Source organism: Zootoca vivipara, chromosome 6 (genome assembly GCF_963506605.1).
Source record: "Zootoca vivipara chromosome 6, rZooViv1.1, whole genome shotgun sequence".
Taxonomy (NCBI): domain Eukaryota; kingdom Metazoa; phylum Chordata; class Lepidosauria; order Squamata; family Lacertidae; genus Zootoca; species Zootoca vivipara.
This window is the reverse complement of record NC_083281.1, coordinates 49,949,655-49,971,250: the sequence shown is the minus strand read 5'-3', so window position 1 is coordinate 49,971,250 and position 21,596 is coordinate 49,949,655. Positions and strand designations below refer to the sequence as shown.

General features: G+C 45.5%; 1 protein-coding gene across 1 annotated transcript in view; it reads right to left on the bottom strand.

Annotated features, from left to right (window-relative positions):
* The window catches only part of SLC12A4 (solute carrier family 12 member 4), a 69,728-nt gene extending 49,693 nt beyond the window's left edge, over nucleotides 1-20,035 (bottom strand). The window contains exon 1 of the mRNA XM_035120938.2: nucleotides 19,743-20,035. Coding sequence (XP_034976829.2) covers nucleotides 19,743-19,896 — 154 coding nt within the window. The 5' untranslated portion in view covers nucleotides 19,897-20,035. The remainder of the gene's footprint in view (nucleotides 1-19,742) is intronic.
* Nucleotides 20,036-21,596: the final 1,561 nt, after the last annotated feature.

Sequence of the window (21,596 nt, the reverse complement as noted above, 5' to 3'; positions counted from 1 at the left end):
CAAGAAGAATGCTGAAGAGTTGAGCAATAATTTGGGGGGGGGGTTGAAGAGGAGACATACACACACTCATCAACTGGGCTGATGTTTTATGGCAAAACCTGTGGTCATCCAGATGTTGATGTACCACAACTCCCATCTTCCTTGACCACTGGCTAGGCTGACTTGCGCTGGAGTCTAGCAACACCTGAGTCTAAGAGCTCTGCTAGATCAGGACAAAGGCCCAATTAATCCAGCATCCTGTTCCCACAGTTGCAAACAAGATGCCCAAGGGAAGCCCACAAGCAGGACTTTTGCACAACAGCATTCCCCACACTTGTGATTTCCAGAAACAGGCATTCAGAGAAATTCTGCCTTGTAACAGTAAAGGCCTTCATGGCTAGCATCAACTGATGGCCTTATGTTCCATCAATTCGTCTAATCCTATTTTAAAGTCATCCAAGTTGATGGATGACTATGGGCTGTGAAGACCTACTTCCTTTTGTCTATCCTGAATCTTCCAGCATTCAGCTTCCTTGGATGTTCACAGGTTCTAGCAGGGAGAAAATCTTCTCTTTCTCCACAGCAGGCATAATCTTATACACCTCCATAATGTCCCTTGTTATTATTTGCTGGGCCACAGCATACCCACTCCTGTGTTTAAAGGTGTATACATTTTAGGGAGCCTAAACCAATGAATGGCATCCAAACCAAAGCCATGCAAATAAGCCCACAAGTACCAGTCATTACCAGACTGCCTGCACATCCATGCCAACATTGCAGAGTGCAATGCAAGATGTCTACTTGGCTTGTTTGGCTGCTAACCATGCTATGACCATGAAGGTTTTACGTGACACTCTCCCATCTGGCATCTTCCTAAAGCAGCGTTTCTCAACCGCTGTTCCGCGGCACACTAGTGTGCCGCGAGACGTTGGCTGGTGTGCCGCGAAGGTGCGGCGACGAGAAGGGCGATTTGCATTGTCACTGACCCGCCGCTTTATTTTCTTATCTGGAGTGTGTATTCTTTTCTCTTGTCACTGGGTGTCGCTGTTCTCGTTGTCTTTAGTGTCTATGCTGATATCTCCCTCTTCTTTTCCAGTCTTTTCTCAAGTATTTTGTTATAGTCTTTGAGTCCCGCCCTACTCTCCATGCTGCTCCATCTTGCCTCCAGTGGGTGCAACTCTTCCTTCTTTCTTTCACCAACTCACCAATGCGCCCTTTATCATTTGTATCACTTATTTAAAGAGTCACAGTTCCATAGTACTAGCATTCAATACATCATCAATACCTCATTTCGCTCCTCCTCCCAGTCATTTCTCTCCAAAGTCCTTTTTATATATCTGAATGTCTTTGTTTAAACCTCCCCTTTTGCTTTCTGCCCTCCTCTGCCAGAGTTAGGTCTAGGCTTGATACTTTGTCCCCCAGTCCCGGGACTCTCTTAATATTGTCCGCTACTGTTAGTATTGTCCGCTACAGTTTCCCTTTAGTGCGGGTTGGGGTGGTGGGGGAGGGTGGAGGAGTTAGTTACAGCAGATAAAAAAAACACAAAGCGTTCTCTTTTCTTTCTCCCCGTACCTTGGGTTTTCCTGTGCTGCGCGTTCTCTTACCGCAAGTTCAATTTCCGATTTTTTAATCTTCTTTCCCCCGTTTGTGTCCTCTTTGTTCTTTGCTGGGCTAGTCTTTTCGCTTAAGTCCTCCTCATGCTAGCCAAACAATTAAGGAAGATTCGGGGTTTTCCGTGTCGGAAGCTTTGCCGCTGCTCTCCGTTTCAGCTTGCCGGGCTTCTTGTTGGGAGATGTTCTTGTTCCTGCGTCTGGAGTCCTCCGCTCTTTCGTCAAAGCGACGTAGAATACCGAGGTCCCCGTCTGACGCCGCTAGAACTTTCCCCTCAGGGTCACCCCCTGAGGCTTTTCTGGGGTCGCTCAGCCCCTGCGTTGCCCCTCAATCTCACCAACAATCACTCTTACGCGGAGCCTCCGCGGAGCGTGCCTGTCCCGGTCGCGGCGGAAACCGGGAGTCCGCCAATTGGCAAGTGTTTCTTACAGTCATAATTAGTCAATATAGGGCGGCACAGAGTTGGTGTGCCTCGTGATTTTTTTCATGGAACAAGTGTGCCGTGGCCCAAAAAAGGTTGAGAAACACTGTCCTAAAGTAATAACAATCATAACAGCTTTTGTACATCTAGGCTGGTTGCCAGAAAGCTATTTAAGTTTGCCACAGCAGAGGCAGATTTAGGGGAGTGCACTGGGCACGGAGCCTTTGGGACACCACAACTATGATGTTGAATGAAAGGTGAGACATAGGAGGGTGAATTTTGGCATTGCTGAAATTTGAGGCGCCAAGGTCTGCCGCTGGCCGTAGAGCATCAGACAATGAATTCCATCAGACATGATGCTGCTATCAAAAGCTACCAGAATGTAGAAGAATACAAAAGGGATTCAACAACAGATTTGCCAGTTCTTGAAATTTAAGAATTCAAGGATGATCTCATTTTCACTCAAGTAAACCAGGTTAGCAAAGGCTAACTTGAATGCACAAACCAGCCATCACAGTTCCAACACCACAGACATAATTTTTGCATCAGTCCCATATCAAGACACAATACTTTTTGATGAAAACAGTTCACACATTCAATGCTTGTGGCAAAGAAATCAAGTGATAGACAAGCATGTCGGAGCTGGTTCTGGAATGTTGTATCATGCAACACAAATGTGCCTTTGCAGGGAGCAGGGGGGGCAGGCATTGTATGCCTGCTGTGAGCCCCACCTATAGGAGAAGTATGGACCACTCTATCCAAAACATCGCTCAATCTTCTCATTTTCCCCAAGAAGCAACAGGAGTTTTGCAAATGTTGGATAGGGCAACTGCAAGTAACTGCAATTAACATTTGCAAATGTTGGATAGGGCAACTGCTGGAACCTCTCTCTCTCCTTAACACAACACATTCTTGGGCTCCTATTTCAGCAATTTAAACTATGCAACAACAAGCCTCAACAAGTTAGCCCTCTTGGAGAATTAACACAGCTCAGCAAAACAAACTCCTTGTTTTCAAAATATGAGGTGAGGCTTTGATTACACAAAACTTGCATCCAGAGGTATAGACAGACACACAGACAGATGACACTTCACACAGGCCTTGTTTCCTGCAGAGAGCTAAATCCCCTGCCATGTGAGAAGTACAGCGTGAGCATTCATTGGGCAGTTTCCATGTGCGTGAAACACAATGGCCTTAGGCCACTGGGAGAAACTAATCCTCATTGTCGTTTTCTCCTTAGGCAGCTATGCCTCTTGGACAGAAATTTCTACAAAGGTCTCATTAGTTTATATGGCTAGCGATGGATGGGGGAGCTGACGATGACTGAGGCATGGAAATACATAGTGTACTGGATGGGGCGGATTGCATGGGCCTCTCTAACCAGAAGGTGGTCCAAACTGACAAATCAAGGGAAGGACCTGAAATATCACTGCAGGTGGCCACATCCCTCAAATCCCCCATGACTACTGAGAACTCCAGGATTGACTTCTGAATACCAGCCAACTTGCAGAGACAAAACATAAAACCTATGCATGAAGGGTGTTTGAAAACTGCAGAAGTAAAGTACGGTACTCCTGAAAAATCCCTACATGAGTACCTTGGACACCTTTGCTCATGTGTATGGAATTAGTAGGTAATTGTAGACTCTGGACTAAAAGGTTGGGAACAGGGAGTTTTAAAAAGCAGATTTTCCAACTACACAAATTCCCCATAAGGCATCCCTCACTTAAAAAAAGAAAGAAAGAAAATTATATGACATAATTAGGCTAGCAGGCTAGAGGTCCTCAATCCCAATCAAATCCTTTAAATACAACCTACAAAATACAACAACCTACAAAACATCCTGCGTGCAAAGAATAAGAACAAAGACAACAGAAACCAGAACATTTCATCATCTAGCCGAGTGGTCTTAAACTGCTCTAGACCAGAGACTCACCTCTGATTCCCAGTCTGCAAAATGGGACCCAATTGTACATTTTCACTCTTGATTTATAAACAGTGCTAGCATGCAATACTATTCATTCTAAAATGGCAACTCACAAAGCACTATTCTTAGCTTTCTTTGCCTTAGCATTAGTACTAAATGAAAGCCAGTGATGCTGACATTTGATCTTAACTGAAAGGCCAAGAAGCAATTGACAGACTCACAATTTCAGTCTGACACCTGGGCATTTTCATCTAAGGGTTTTTTTTTATGGTTACCATGGTTGGTACCAAATGGCAGGAAGTAGATAACAGCATCAGTTGCCAATTCTGGGTATCATTTACTAACCAAAATCCTACACTTTTGTGATGTTAGTTACTGAAAGTGTACTTGCGTCACATTAGAGCTCAATGAATTGTTTCTGGAACTCATATCTTAATTCCAGAGACTGTGTACACAGCATATAGCGAATGTATCCACTATATACTCTCAAAATTTTGGGTGGAAATAGAAACCAAAACGTGTAATTAACTGTTTTGCACATTGCATAACTACTCTTCTGATATAAGCAAATTTTATTGTTTGACCTTTATAAAACAAAAAATTGTGCAACAGTTGGAACTATGCCAGTGGAATTTTCTTACTAACCTCTCGATCAGGTTCAGAATTTTTTTAATGCCTCCAATGTCTTAACAGTCAAAAATTGTAAAAAAATAAATAAATCCTGGCATTGAGGTTTTTCTTTAAAGCAACTGAACACAACTATCAGGTATGTCAATCTTTAAAAGCCACATTTATGAGCTGTCAAATAAAAAAAGCATATGTCGGCGATTTATTTCTCAAAAACTTCAGAACTTCATGCTGAAGCACTTGTGATCACTTTTACGTGTAACAAGTTTTGTGTTCAGAACCCATTTCTTTGCTGAGAACTTCTATCTAGAGTACTAGCTTTAATTTTCGATTTCCGCACGTTTTCCTAGAACAGAATTAAGGATTTCACTCATATTTGGTCCAGTCATACTTAGCTGGATTACAACATGGTGGTGGCAGCAGCTTTGTTGCAACCCACCTGGTGTGGCCTCAGGACCAACCTGTGGGTCCCAACGGACAGGTAGATGATTATGACTAGGTAGCCCATGCCACATATAAACAGAATAAACAACCTGAACAGGAACATAGAAAGCTGCCTTATACAGAGACAGGCCATTGATCCATCTAGCTCAGTGCCGCCTACACTGACTGGCAGCAGCTCTCCAGGGTCCCAGGCAGGGGCTTTCCCAGGGATTGAACCTGGGGCTTTCTGTACACAGAGCTGGTGCTCTACCACTGAGCCCCAAGCCTTTCCCCTTGTAAGACTTTGCAAAAAAAACCCAGAATGCTTGGTTTGCCACGCTGCAAATAAATCTATCCTGTTAAGGTAGAAAACATTATCAACAAGTAAAAACACTTAAAATTTATTTTATTCCAAGCACAGTTCCACCAACATACACAAAACTTGGAAACCACTTACCAGTACCAGCTCTTATGCTGCTGTTGTGCTGAGTGTCGCCCATTCTGTGACATTTGCTTATAAAAGGAAATAATGAGTGCAAAGAGGGGTTGTTGTTTTTTTGGTAGACTTCTTTGCTGGCCAAGAGATCAGGAAAGGGCCTTAATCTCCACTTAGCAGGGGGCTTCACTGCTGCAAACAAGCCAGGTTTAAGCTGTTCATTAAAGGGTAATCAGGTAGCTTTTTCTTTTTTGCAGCAGAGGGTAGAAGAGTGCCCACTGCTGCTGAGAGAGGCAAGGGTACCAAGCTGGGAACCCAGAGTTCACATTTCACTTTGCCAATGAACACACTAGATGGCTCTTTAGGACCACATTTCCCAACAAAAGCAGTTTCACCGAGCATCTTCCAGAGAGTCCAGACATATGAAAAACAAAACAGAAAAGCATCCATGGGAGATGCCAAAGCCAGAGTGGCTGGGAAAACCCAGGCAGATGGGTGGGATATAAATAAATATTTATTATTATTATTATTATTATTATTATTATTATTATTATTATTAGAGTGCAAGGAACTCTTCTTTCTATTTTCCTCCTCAGAATCTATCCGCTCCCCAAGAGTACAGTTCCTATTTATTTTCCATAGCTGGTGGGCAAAGCTGCAGGGATGTATATTTGGACATAAGAACTTTCTGGATCAGGCCAATGACCCATTTAGTCCAGCACCCTGTTCTCAGTGGCCAAACAAATGCCTGTGGGAAACCCACAAGCAGAATCTGAACACAAAAGCATTTCCTTTTCCTGTGGCTTCCTGCAACTGTTATTCAGAAGTATTGCTGCCTCCAACTGTAGAGGCAGAGCATAAAGTGGTCTAATCCTCTTTTAAAGCCATCTAGGTTGGTGACCACCACAGTCTCCTGTGGCAGGGAGTTCCAAAGTTTAACTATGCACTTTCTAAGAAATGCTTTGGTTTTACCTTCCAACATTCAGCTCCACCGGGTGTCCATGAGATCTAAGTGTTAGGAGAGAAAGAAAAGCTGTTCTCTATCCACATGCATAATTTTATAAATTTCTATCAGGTCACCTCTTATGCTGCAATCTTTCTTCCTAGGGGAGTCGCTTCCATCCCCTTCATCATTTTGGTTGCCCTTTTTCTGAACCTTTTCCAACTTTACAATATCCTTTTTGAGGTGAGCCAACCGGAACTGTAGTCTAAACTCATTTACCTGTGGTCTAAACCACTGAGCCCCTTGGGCTTGCCGATTAGAAGGTTGGCGGTTCGAATCCCCGCGACGGGGTGAGCTCCCGTTGCTCAGTCCCAGCTCCTGCCAACCTAGCAGTCTAAAAGCACGTCAAAAAATGCAAATAGATAAATAGGTACTGCTCCAGCGGGAAGGTAAACAGCATTTCCGTGCGCTATTCTGGTTCACCAGAAGTGGCTTAGTCATGCTGGCCACATGACCTGGAATCTGTCTGCAGACAAACGCCAGCTCCCTCAGCCTATAGAGCGAGATGAGCGCGCAACCCCAGAGTCGTCTGCAACTGGACTTAACTGCCAGGGGTCCTTTACCTTTACCTTTTTTATCTAGAACTGTACACAGTAAAATGGTCAAGGAACAGCAGAGCACCTGCTTTGCACACAGGAAGTCCCAGGTTCAACCCACAGCTTCTCCAGACAACACTGGACTGTCCCCTGCCTGAAACCCTGGAGAGCAGCTGCCACTCAGTGTAAACAATACTGAGTTATATGAACCAATGGTCAGACTTGGCACAAGGCAGCTGGGTTAGCAGGCAATCTTCCAGCTGCAAATTACAACCTCCTGGAAGGCTGTTTATAATACTGTTTGCTCATCATACAAGTCCTTTCTCTAAGTCTTCCAATACACTTGAAAAGTCCAGATATAATTGCATGACTGCTCATTTACCTGACTGAGCTGGAAGACATTAGAAAATTAAGGTGACACCTCCCCTTGGATGTGACAGGCAGGATCTTCAAAACTTTGCCACCGCCTCCTCCTCCTGAGCAAATGTAATAGGCTAGTTTCTAGAGTCCTATTTTCCAGATCTTCCTTGCCTCAGAGAATTAGGTGGTGGTGGGGAGAAATCAGCTTTGCCTCCGGCCTCACAAGGCTGTTGAAAGGATTACGGAGATGAACATGAAGCACTTTGAAGATTAGAAAGTGCTATATAAATGCAAAGTAATAGTATTATAATCTTTACTAATAGCTAGGGCTATACAGAGATGTGGAGGCTAGGAGAGGGGCAATTTCTCCTACCCCATCCCAGCCTTTGCAGCTCTAGCAATGACTGGTCAATTAATTTGTTAGTTCAAATGAGAAAAAAAACATATTTTGACCTAGCTAAGAAAATGCCCCAAATTAATTGATCAATATATATTTTAACTTAATTATTTTTAATGCAAAATAAACATTTATTATTATCATTACTTTAGAATGAGTTTTTCTGTTCCATCACCAGCATCTCCAGGTAGGGCAGGGAAAGACTTCTTCCCAAAACCTTGGAGAACTGCTGCCACAAAGCTAGTGAAGATGCCAGAAAGCTATATGGCCCAATGGCCTGACTCTGTATTAGGCAGCTTTCTACGTTCCTAATAATCTAATGCAACTTGGAATCAGTAGCAGCCCAAGAATGTCACACGCAACATCCATTAGCTACAGCCTGCCCACACACATCTATCTGTAGATGGCAGAAGAGCTAGGTCAGAAGATGAGGGAGCTTCCTCATCAGTTTGCACCCTTCAAGCTGTCAGTGAAATCCAGCCCCACCATATGCCTCTTTCCCTTTGATCTGCCTACCCCAGGGCCCAGAGCAAGAGTGTGGTGATCGTGGGGGGTTCAAGCATTCCCCGTTCCTTGCCCACCCCTCTTCCAGTCTTCCTAATCCAAGGAAAACCAGGAGAAGCGGGGACAATAAGAAGCTCAGTCTTTTCCAGACTTGCTTAACAAACGGTAGAAGCTGCCACCATCCTTTTCATTTCTCTCGGTCACCTTAAGACAGGGTGGTAAAAGGACAACACCCACAACTGTTCCAGATAGACCGATACTGGCCCTCAGACAGAAGCTCAACTGGTAGGGACAAGCAGGCAGACACTAGAATTAGATTGGCAGCAGGGCACCCCAAACACCAGACAAACTGTCCTTTCAAAAGTTTATTTTAAGAAAGAGCAACTAATAAACGATTATACAGTTCTCAGAAAAATAAGATTACAAACAGATACAAAAAACAAACAAACATTAAGTATCTCTGGCTAAACACTTTTAACATACTTACAAAAGGCACTTAGCAAGACAAGGGTGAGCCATCTCCCCTCAGGCAATGGTCTCAGCAGACACTATCTTCTCCCCAGAACAAAGGCAATTAGTGTTTTGCATTCCAAAACCTAGATTTTTATTGACAAAGCCCATGTTGAGCTTTTGTGGATTGACCAATAGATTTAAATCTGTAAATGCGTAGTAGGTTGGTACACATAGATCTTAAGCTATTACAGATCAATGCAGCTGAAGACCATTACCTAATTTACTCTGTTTAGGGATAAGGAGTCAAGAAGAGTCAGACACGACTAAACAACAGGGATAAAGATACTCCCTTTAACACTCAACCACTTTGAACACAGCTGGGATTTAATCAATCAGAACTGGCACTTGCTTATCTAGAATATACATCCTTCCATAGGGAGGCAACAGGCCTGGTGTTAGCTTACACAGGAGGCAATTAAAATAACAAAGCATTCCTCTGGAGGGCCAAAAGGACACTTTCCCAGGAATACTGGTTTTTGGCTAATCCCAGAATACTCTACGTTCCCAGCATGCACTATGATGAACCAAAGTGTGGGATGGAATACTGGGGCAGACAAGTCACAACAGTTCCCAGAGTATCCACATGGAGGAACACCTGACCAGGTCAGTTTCCTGTTCCTCCACACATGCAAATGAGATGGGAAAGGTGGCAGATAAATTCACTGGCCAGTAGCCATTTCCCTCTCTTGGACCACACACTTCAGAGAAGCAACATCTTAGCATTAGAGTCTCTCTCGGCTTCCAGCCAAGAGAGAGACCAAATGGAGTCTCAATTTACTAAGTAGTCTCCACATGTACATAAATTAACTTTTCTAAGCAAGCCTGCCTTTCTGAGAATTATGCTGTCAACTCAGGATGTCATGTGAGTAAACTCTCTTATTTTAAGACTATTGTGTCATGTATTTCTTTTAAGAGGGATAAAGGGGATTTGCCAGGAAGTATAATATTATTGTAGAGGTTTTAACAAACCTAAACGCTCACGTTTTGCTGCGCACAAAAGGGGAATGTCACTCTGCTGATATTGGAAGCTTGAAAACACAAGCTTGGATAGGATCTATCTAATAATATATCCTAATCCACATCCTTAACATTCCCACACAAAGTTTAATATTCTTATACCCACACACATCTATCTGTAGATGGCAGAAGAGCTAGGTCAGAAGATGAGGGAGCTTCCTCATCAGTTTGCGTCCTTCAAGCTGTCAATGAAATCCAGCCCCACCATATGCCTCTTTCCCTTTGATCTGCCTGCCCCAGGGCTCAGAGCAAGAGTATTTCCAGATGGGACAATCATTTTCAGTTTTCTTAGCAACTTTCAATCTCTGCTGCTAGGCTCTGTGCAGGCAGGATGCAAGGAAGTCAGGGGCTGGGCCAGCAGGCATGACCCCACCCCACTAGACATTTATCTGTACAGTACATACCATGAACCTGTATGCAGAGAAGGGGTGGAGAACACTTTTCTGCCCAAGGGCTGAATTTCCTTGTGGGCAGCCTTCTGCGGGGCATGTACCAGTGGTGAAATAGGGCAGAACAAATGTAATACCGGTAGGCTAGTTTCTACACAAACGTACACACCCTTCTCCAACCAGGCAAGCAAAAGGCATTATCAGCCTCAAGTTAGCCACTGCAGTATAACCAACCTCCAGATGAGTTTCCCAAAGCTCTGACGCATTTCAGCTCTGTGTATTTCAGCTCTACCTCCAAAACAAGTGTCACCAAGCAAGTTACGAATGCCATGTTTAAAGAGTTAAAAATGGTTCCTCACATGATTCCTAACCCATAGTTCATAAGATTTTTTTAAAAAAATAAATAAAATTGAAAGATACTGATATCAGAAGAATCCATTTGATCGCTGGACTGGAAAGGCCAGCCTCCAATACCTTGGAGGGTTTACATTTGATTGCATTAATGCTGCCATGTCTGCAAACTCAAGAATTTATGCACCTGGCAATCAAACACGACACTAAAGTCAACAGTGGCACACTCCCAAACTGGGTCAGTGACAGCCTGCCTTATTAGCGGTTTCAGATCAACAAACAACAGTCACTGGAAGATACACAACTTTCTGCAGGACACCAAATGCAGCTTTGTCACACCTGAATTTGCAAAATACAAAAATGACACTGGTTCTCTTTGTAGAGAACTAATCATTTTATAATGCAACCTTATGCATGTTTACTTACCCTAGCTGTGTAGCAGTCAGCCCAGAACACAGGAAACTCTTATATTGAGTTAAACCATTGGTTTTGTCTGCACAGATTGGCATTGGTTTTAGACAGGAGTCTCTCCCCAGTTCTACTTGGAGATGTCAGTGATTGAACCTGGAACTTCTGATGCAAAACAGACGCTCTAAGCTGTGGCCCTTCCCCATCACCATCCCCAAATTGAAAGCTGGGTTGGAGAGGAGATTGTTCCCCATCTCTCATGGAGGTATAACAAAAAAGCCAGTGACAAGAGGGGGAACCAAGGTCCTGGCAACCACAAGTTTAACTTGGTTACCAAAACCAGCCAAAAAATGGCAGTCCCCTATACACAGGTAAGTGTGCATAAGGACTGTAATGCTTCAGACTCCAAAGGGGCGGGAGATATCATAGTAGACAACCCAGCTCAGGAGGGAAATAATTTTTAAAAGAGCAAAGAAACACAAGGCACATTGGTGCAAACCAGGGAGATAAATTGCTCGGGGGGGGGGGGAGTTAAGTGTTGACGCACGTAGAGAAGTTGGGTCTTTGAAGGTGTAGCAAGCTGAGACAAAGCCTCATCTGTCTTCAGAGGCTTCCATGCATCAACAGGGAGAAAGCTTTTGAAATTCATCTTATTAAAGCAGCACATCCAAGTCACCCGGAGATTTAGTATCTCATATGATCTCCTGAATTTCTGCCAGCCAGCCAACCAACAGCAGCCAATTCACACTCCACAACTGCCACAGAACTCTTTGGAACCCTCTAGGCTCAGCTATACCACCCTCAAACCTGATTGGCTCAGAGAAGCTGCCTTACACCAGAGAAGATGATTTGTGCATCTAGTGCAGTGTTCTTTAATCTGATTGGCAGCCGCTTTCCAGCTCAACTGGCACAAAAGGGTCTTCCTGACCACCTGAGACCCCTTTAACTGAAGATTCCAGGGGCAAACTATATGATCTGTCACTGAGCTATACTCCCTCCCTCCCTCCCCGCAGCAACGGTTTTTCTTTGGACACATAACCATTGCAATTGTCTTAATATTGTCTTAGTATTGTATTATTATTTCATTGCAACTTGCCCTGAGACCTTATTATAGTGAAAGGTGGGTAGGAGTCAGTAAGTTTCATTGTTTAGGGGGTGTTGAACTAGGCCTGGGAGACAGGGGTTCAAATCCCCACTCAGCCATGAAACTCACTGGGTGACCTCGGGCCAGTCGCCATCTCGCAAGCTAACCTTCCTTACAGGGTTGTTGTTGTCAGGATAAAATGGGGGAGGAAGAGAACTCTGATGCACACCACTTTGAGCTTCTTGGAGGAAAGGTAGGGTATAAACGCAACAAACAAACAAATTCCTATAGAGAAAATAGCTGCCTTCTCCCCCATGATATGTCTTCCATGTGCTTCCCCTCCCACCCAAACTCATACTACAGTATTACCCTCTCATCTGGTATTGTATACAATTTTGTTTATCACATTTCTGCATTCCAAAATATATTCAAAGACCTCAGGTTAACAAATATGAGATTCTCCCCATTTAATCATCACAACAAGCCTTTGAGGTAGAATAAAGGAAGAAGGCAGTGGCTGGCCCAAGGTTTTCCAGTAAACTCCTTCGGGAGGAAGGGCAGGATATAAATGAACAAATGAATAAATAAACTTTGTGACTAATGTAGAGACACTTTTAGTTTGCCACTGAGTCTACTACTGGAAAACATCGCCTATTCGCCTTCTCACTGGTCAAAAATACTGTTCACACAGCATCAGGAACTTATGTACATCCAACTACTGCTGTACATGTGTGACAACAATGACATGGCACATATGTACATGCAAACATTTCAGCGACACTGGGTCACTCTAGTTGCAGGAGACCCTACAGCCAAGCTTACCTATACTCCTTCCGTTGCCCCATAGCCTCTGCAGCAATGGGCTAATTTATTACATTTTTATCCCACATTTACTTCAAGGAGCGGAAGGTGGCCGCACATGGTTCCCTCACTCTCCAGTTTATCCTCACAACAACCCTGTGAGGTAGGTTAGACGGAGAGGCAGTGACTTGCCCAGGGCCACCCAGTAAGCTTCATGGCTGAGTAGGGATCTGAACCCTGGTATCCCAGGTCCTAGTCCAGGCATAGGCAACCTTGGCTCTGCAGATGTTTTGGAACTACAACTCCCATGATCCCTAGCTAACAGGGCCAGTGGTCAGGGATCATGGGACTTGTAGTTCCAAAACATCTGGAGAGCTAAGGTTGCCCATGCCTGTCCTAGTCTGACACTAACAACACCTCACTGACTCAGAGTGTGCCTCCCCCAAATATGGATCACAGCCCGACTGATGCAGCTGTATATATATATATAAAAGGTAAAGGTAAAGCAGGGGTCCCCAAACTACGGCCCCCGGGCCGGATGCGGCCCAATCGGCCTCCCAATCCGGCCCGCGACGACCCCCGCCGCCCGCTCTTACGGCGCGCGGCGCGGCGACGATCTTAAAAATCGGCAAAAAATCGCCGAAAATCCTTTGTGCGCATGCGTATGGGCCTCTCCCGACCCAGAAGAGGTCATTTCCGATGTCGGGGGCGCGCACTTCCGGGTCGGGGGCGCGCACTCCCCCGCCCTCCGGCCCACCGCGTGGTAAGTCTGGGGACCCCTGAAGTAAAGGGACCCCTGACCATTAGGTCCAGTCGTGACCGACTCTGGGGTTGCGCGCTCATCTCGCATTATTGGCCGAGGGAGCCGGCGTATAGCTTCCAGGTCATGTGGCCAGCATGACAAAGCCGCTTCTGGCAAACCAGAGCAGCACATGGAAACGCCGTTTACCTTCCCGCTGTAGCGGTTCCTATTTATCTACTTGCATTTTGACGTGCTTTCGAACTGCTAGGTTGGCAGGAGCTGGGACCAAGCAACGGGAGCTCACCCCGTCACAGGGATTCGAACCGCTGACCTTCTGATCAGCAAGCCCTAGGCTCAGTGGTTTAACCACAGCGCCACCTGGGTCCATATATATATATATATATATATATATATATATATATATATATATATATATACAGTGGTACCTCGGTTTATGAACACAATTGGTTCCGGAAGTCTGTTCATAAACTGAAGCGTTCATAAACTGAAGCGAACTTTCCCATTGAAAGTAATGGAAAGTGAATTAATCCGTTCCAGACGGTCCGCGGAGTAAGCGTTCATAAACTGAAGCAAACTTTCCCATTGAAAGTAATGGAAAGTGGATTAATCCGTTCCAGATGGGTCCATGGAGTACTTAAACTGAAGCGTTCATAAACTGAAGCATGGGTGTAATTGGTTCCAGAAGTCTGTTCATAAACTGAAGCGTTCATAAACTGAAGCGAACTTTCCCATTGAAAGTAATGGAAAGTGAATTAATCCGTTCCAGATGGGTCCGCGGCGTTCATAAACCGAAAATTCATAAACCGAGGTGTTCATAAACCGAGGTTCCACTGTATATATAATCACCATATTACACACACAAAAAAAACAACACCTTCCTTCCTAGAGGTACAGAGGAGAGCAATATAGTTTTCTTGATTGAAAACAGGGTGCAAACTTTGAATAAAAATTGAAAATCTGAGGTTTTACCCAATGTTAGTTCTACTCAGAGTAGGATCCATTGAAACTAATGAAATCAATGGGTCTACTTTAAGTGGAACTTATCTGGATACAGTCCTTGGTACAGGACACTAGAAGCTTCAACAGCAGCCTAGGTCTTGGCTTGCTTTTGGAATTCTGCAACAAGAAAATTCTGCAACTGAAATAAATTATGAAATAACCCCCCATCGTACATAAATGATGGTGAAAGGCAAAGAGTCCTACAAGGCATGGATTGGGTGTGATTGCCTGACGTGGGCATCGCTGGCAAATATGCCAATGCAATGCATTGAGTGTTTGCAGATCTGCCAAACCTCCATATCTGACCTGCTGAACACCATGACAAGATCACGCCCCAAGTTATTTGCACAGTGGTTTAATATCTCATTCCCGCTTTCTGTCTAATCTAGGTATTTTAAAGCCCTCTACCTCTGCAGGACTAAGTGCCAGAATGACCACAAGAGGAAAAGCAAACAGCAGCCGGAGATTAGACAGTTTAAACTTTAAAGAACAGAGAATCACAAGTTTATGTCAACAAAAGAGAAAGCACTTGGTTAAATAGTTATATTATCTACAACACACACCCCATCATTTAAGTCAATGGGGTGGTTTCAGAGTTCCATTCATGGAGCAAGGGGCCCTTGATTCCCACTTCTCTGCTCCAAAGGACTGCGTGAGCCCTTCAAATCAGCACCCAGTGGTGGCACAGAAGGAATAAGTGTAAATGCTCCATGTTCTTCCATTTCTGTTTGCTGAATGGCTCCATCAGATCCAAGCCACTCTCTTTAGCACCAGAGCCCCCACTTTCTTAAAATGCATAATCCATATTAATATTCGAACAAATGAATAACAGGACTCCCTCAGGAGGTTGTGGACTCTCCTTCATTGGAGGTTTTCAAGCAGACATTAGATGATCATCTGTTATGGATGCTTTAGCTGAGATTTCTGCATTGCAGGGGGTTGGAAAGATGACCTTTGGGTTTCCCTTCCAACTCTACAATTTTTTGATTCTATGAACACCTGAATAGCTTTTTTTTCACCCCAGTGTTTAAGGCATATTAACCAGGTGTGGGCAGAAAGGGTGAAGGAAGGAAGTGGATTGCCCCACAGCAGCAATCAGAGTTGGCAGAGGAGGATGAAACCGACATAGGACTACTGCTGAAGATCCAATTCCCCACAGGTCGTTCATGATCTCACAACACTATTACAGATTGCAGGGGTTGAAGAGTGGAACAGTTTATTATGCAAAAACAACTTTGACAGAGACCAAGGAACATGGGAATCAACCACATGCTGAATCAGATCGTTGTCCATCTAGCTCAGTAATAAATAATAATAATAATAATAAATAATTTATTATTTATACCCCGCCCATATGGCTGGGTTTCCCCAGCCACTCTAGGCGGCTTCCAACAGAAAAATGAAATAAAATAATCTATTAAACATTAAAAGCCTCCCAAAACAGGGCTGCCTTCAGATGTCTTCTAAAAATCTGGTAGCCGTTTTTCTCTTTGACATCTGATGGGAGGGCATTCTACAGGGCGGGCGCCACTACCGAGAAGGCCCTCTGCCTGGTTCCCTGCAACTTGGCTTCTTGCAGCGAGGGAACCATCAGAAGACCCTCAGCGCTGGACTTCAGTGTCCGGGCAGAACGATGGGAGAGGTATACAGTATATCCTTCAGGTATACTGGACCGAGACCATTTAGGGCTTTAAAGGTCAGCACCAACACTTTGAACAGGACCATTTACACTGATGGGGAATGGCTCTGCTGGAAACCGCCAGAGGAGGAGAATGCTCTTGCCCTCAGGTCCCGATTGCATGCATCCCACAGGCATCTGGTAGGCCCCTGTGAGAGCAGGATGCTGGACTTGATGGACCACTGGCCTGATCCAGCAGGCTTTTTTATGTTCTTATGAGATGCTGGGGATTGAACCTGAGGCCTGCTGCATTCAAAACAGATGCTCCACCACTGTGTCACAGCCCTTTCATTGGAGATCCATTGCTAAATAGCAGAAAAGTCATGGGCCAGATGAAGCAAATACCCTGAAGTTATGTAAGGCAAATGTTCATATAAATTTGAACAGGAACTTTCAGCATCACAGGCTGAAATCTTCAGCACAGGAAAAATGAAAATAAAAAAATAACTAAATATATATTTTTAGAATTGCCAACCCTTCTGCAGCCTCAGAATTTCACACAAATGCTTTTAAAACATAATCTGTCATTGTTGGTTTTTTAAAAAAAAATCCTGGGCAGCTTGACTTTTAAAAACAAGCTGAAGCAGCTCCCTGATGTTTCCTCCACCCATTAAAATAGCCGCTCACTAGGCCTGTAGTGACCAGCCTTCGGCTAGATGCTTCCAACTTTGCAGTTTACCAAGTAATTGTTGGAAAGGCTACCACTGCCCAAGCTTCAGCAAATGGACACACTCAAGTTCTGCTGATCTGCATCCAAACCAAATGTCTGACGGCACCAAGCTAAACAAGGAACCAGCTGAGCTGAGCTAAGACTTCCAGAAGACCAGTGGCAGGGAGTCCCGCACAAATTGAAGCTTATGGACAACCTTTAGATAAAACCCCAAGCATTTCTTTAAAAAACATATTACACTTACATCCCACCTTTCTTCAAAGGAGCTTTCGGGAAGGGCCACAGTTCAGGTCACAGGTTCAATCTCCAGGCAGAGCTGGGAGAAGTTCCTGTCAAACCCTGGGGAGCCACTGCCAGACAGTGTAGACAATATGGAGCAAGATGGACCAATGGTCTCATTCAGTGTAAGGCAGCTCACTATCTTCCTAAGGCAGCATGCATGGTTCTCCCACATGGTTTGACTGACTGATTGGTTACTTAGGTACTCAGCAATAGTCCTGCTCAGAATAGACCCAGAAAAGCCAATGGAAACAACTAACTTGGGTTGATTAATTTTACTGGGTCTACCACTCTGAGTAGGACTTAGCTGACCACAACCTTGAGTTTAGTTTACTGAACTGATAAATTGGTTCCCACAATATAAAAATGTCTTAAAACAATTTGCAATAGTATTAGACTTGGATTTTACTTTATACTAAAAAGACTCAAACAGATTTACAATATATGTTATGCAATAAAACCTAACTAAAAAAAATTTGTTAGGCTGTGAGTGTTTTGCAGACTAATGCTCACACAACAAACTTCATGGCCATGTGGGAAAATCTGAACCCAAATCCCGATCCCAACATTCTAACCTCCTGTGCCACTGCAACACCCAGTACAAAAGGTTACCCAAATCAAGGGTTACAAGATTACTGGTAAGTTCTTACCCTCACCCTGCCCATTAGACACCGCTGCTCTAAACACAGGTCACACCACTGCATGGTGTACTAACTGGACTCTTTTTGCAGCTGGTTCTGATTGGTGGCCCCTGGTATCCTAGTAAAAGACTACAACATAAATCCTGCAAGCCTGATTTACAGCATCCAATGCAGCTGAGCAGCCTAGAGGACTGAGCAATAAGCTCTCTCACACCCGACTTTAGGTGCATATCATTAGCCAATTAAATCAATCAAAGCAGCTCCACTCCTGAACCCTAATTCGTTTGGTTGCAGAAAACCCACCTCATGAAAACCCACCTGCATTACATTTAAATCAATGCATACCAAAAATCACCATTGTAAACAGGTGTCTAAAACAAGAAAGTATTTCCTTCTGACTCCCAATGATTAAGATAGTAACTCTGGTCATATAAAACCAACCTGCACCACCCTTGTGGTCCTCTGGCCTCCCCTACAGTGTGTCACTATGTCTGCCTCAGCGTTGCAAGAGAACACCACTCTGGGCATCCTGGGTAAGGCAGAGGGGAAGAGCAGGATAACAGGCACATTTTATTTACTTTAATATTTATAGGACCAGGTCCACCCAAAGCATGATTTTATATGGCCGGGTGGAGTCCAACAACATCTGGAGGGCCAAACCTGCTTTGACAAGTGCGTGGAAGCAGGAGGTCTTTGGCAGGTGCTACCACTTGTCACACAAGGCTCAGTGTGAAGATGCGTGAGCTAAAACTCCCCCTCTTGGAAGGTACAAATATTTAGTTGGCTTTTCCATCCTGTCACTTCCCTGCCAAACCTAGCCTTCTGCCAAGCATATGTCTACCAGCAGATATCTATTAACCACCACAGATAAGAGCATTACAAGAAGCCCTGCCGCCGCATCAGGTCTAAAGTCCATCTAGTGCAGCATCCTGGAGCTACAGGGAACCACCCTGTTCCAGCATATGCACAACAACACTTCAGATATTCAAGGACAGCTATAATGCCTTCCTCTAGACCAGTGTTTCCCAAACTTGGGTCTCCAGCTGTTTTTGGACTACAACTCCCATCATCCCTAGCTAGCAAGACCAGTGGTCAGGGATGATGGGAACTGCAGTTCAAAAACACCTGAAGACCCAAGTTTGGGAAATCCTGCTCTAGACCTTCTCCGAGCTAGGCTGAACATACCCAGCTTTCCCAATCCTTCCTCATAGGACCCGCTTTCCAGACCACTCGCCATCCTCATTGCCCCTCTCTGAACATGCTCCTTTCTCATTTGTTTTCTGTTGTTTCTACAATGCCCTGAAATTGTAGGATGAAGAGTGGTCTAAAAGTCCAATAATAAAAATACTAGCCTTCTTAACTTGATCATAAACAACCTAGCATGAAGGGTGAGCAGCAAGGGAGGTCAAGTTTCCCTGATGATGCCCAATTGTTCAGGTGGTCAAAAGAAAAAGGGTCTGTATGGCACAGATTAGACTTGGGAGTTAGCTACAAGGCAAAGGCATCTCACTGCTATTCTGCACACACTCACGAGACATACATTTTCTCCTCCGCAGGGATTGAGAACGTGTGGCCCTCCCCCTATCAGGAATCCAGAAACACCTGGAGAGCCCCACACGGCAGTTCCCTTCCCGTCAGAGAGACACCCCTCCGTTACTCTGCACACGCCCTGAGAAACGCCTCTCTACTCATCCTTGGTAGGGAGCGTCTCTCTGGAACTCTTCGCATGCTCAGGGACCTTTTCTCCGCGAGCTGCTGCTCCCTCCCACCAGAAGTAACGGGACACAAAAGCGATTATTTAGAGAGAGAGAGAGAGAAAGGCGGCTGGAGGGAAGGAGAGGGAGAGGCCGCCGCCGACGCCACGCACACACCCACAACACACCAGCCAACTTTGCAGCCGTCGGCCCAACTTTCCCTCCACTCACCGTCGGAGCTGACCGTGTCGTAGGCATCGCGCTGGTGGGAAGCGCGGCGCGCCCCGTCGCCGGGCTCGCTGTAGTCCACCCAGCTGAGTCCTTCCAAGTTGTCGTAGTCCGTCCGGTGCTTGTCCTCCACGGGCACGACGGTGAAGTGCGGCATCGTCTCGGCCACGCCGCGGCCCACCTCTCCCTCCGCCTCCGCCTCCGCTGGGGCTTCTCAGGAGCAGGCGCCGCGCGGCGGAGAGAGCGAGATGCGGGCAGCAGCAACAGCTGCCGCCGGGCCAGGCTGGCATTCCAGCAGCCTTGGGTCACTTCCTCTCAGGAAACCCGGGCTCGTCGACTCCACCCATTCCCCCCTCCAGGCTGCAAAGCTGGGATCACGGGGGGGGGAATTCACCACGCCCCCGGGGGTGGGGTCTGTTTTCCCCAGCAAAACGCTGTCGGGGATGAGTGAGGGGCAGAGAGGAGGAATACGGTTGCGAGAAACGGAAGAGAAGGGGTCGTGGTCCCCATCTGCCAACCCGCGACTATTCAACGAGAAGCAAAGATCTCATAAGCAAAGAGTGTCCCTGAGCATATATAGAAGTGCTTGGCGTGGGGGTGAGGGGTTTGAACCTGTGGCCGTCTAGAATGTTGTCGGATTCCTCCTCCGACCAGCTGCAACCATTGGCCACGCTGGCTGGCTAAGGGGAAACGGAAGTCCTACACCAGCTGGAGACGGCCACAGATTTCCCGCCGCCGGTCCGCATTGCAACGGTGGTGGCCTTAGGCTTTGGGGCAGAGGTCATGGCCCCTACACAGCAGGATGTGCAGGAGGCTGATACCCTCCAAATACAGCAGGGCTGGCTTGCCACATTTTGAAATAATGCACTTTACCAGCTGAAGAGGGGCCCAGCAAGACCATTAAGTCCAGAGTCACTCCTACTCCCACACACAGATGTTTTGGACTACATCTCCCATCAGCCCCAGCCAATGCTCGCTGGGGCTGATGGGAGCTGTAGTTCAAAACATCTGGGTTGCACCAGATTGGGAAAGCCTGGTCTAAAAAGAATTCAGCGGAGGCTGGTCCATTAGGGGAAATGAAGTGCTGCCCCACCAGCCTTAATCTTAATTCCCCCAAGCCTGCCGGACTTCCTACGTACGACATATCCAGAGGGTGACTCTCACCATCAGCTACCTCCTTTTTAGCCTCCGTGTTGCAGGGCGGAGAGTGGGTCAAATCTCACCTTAGTTGGCGCTCTGGCTCTGCCCTGCATTCGCTTTGGCTCCACCTACTACTGACCTTGCTTTGTGCCCTACCAGACCGAATGGGCAACAACCACCACCGAAGAAGTCTTAAGTGGAAAAACGCTACCTGTTCTGGGTTGCAGCAGACTGCCTAGAATACATTGTCTGAGCAATGCTTGCAGTAATTCTGTAAAGTAAGTAGATTTAGTATGTGTAAAGATTGTGCACATCACTTAGTAATTATGCAAGTTTCCAAGGCGTAGCAGACACCGCTCTAGGGCAGGAGTTTTCTTAGACATGTATGCTCCTTGTCGAGAGAGTAAAGGCTGTGCAAACTTTCTTTTGCTGGAGTTATCTACTCATTGCATCTGTTTGCCATCCTTGCATTTAATCACTTTTATATTGTTTCGCAAGTGACTTGTTTCTCCCTGATCACTCTCAAATCTAATTGGCTGAGACCCTGAATGGGTCACGTCTCCAGGTTAAGACACAGTTCAAGGACACATACCGGTACTAGCCAGGCAACAGCACTTCAGGCAGGTCCGGGGGGGGGGGCTGTCCCTTGGATCTCACATTCAGCTCCCAGTTTTCCAAGTACTGCAAGCTGATAAGAGACATTTAGATTATTCTTTA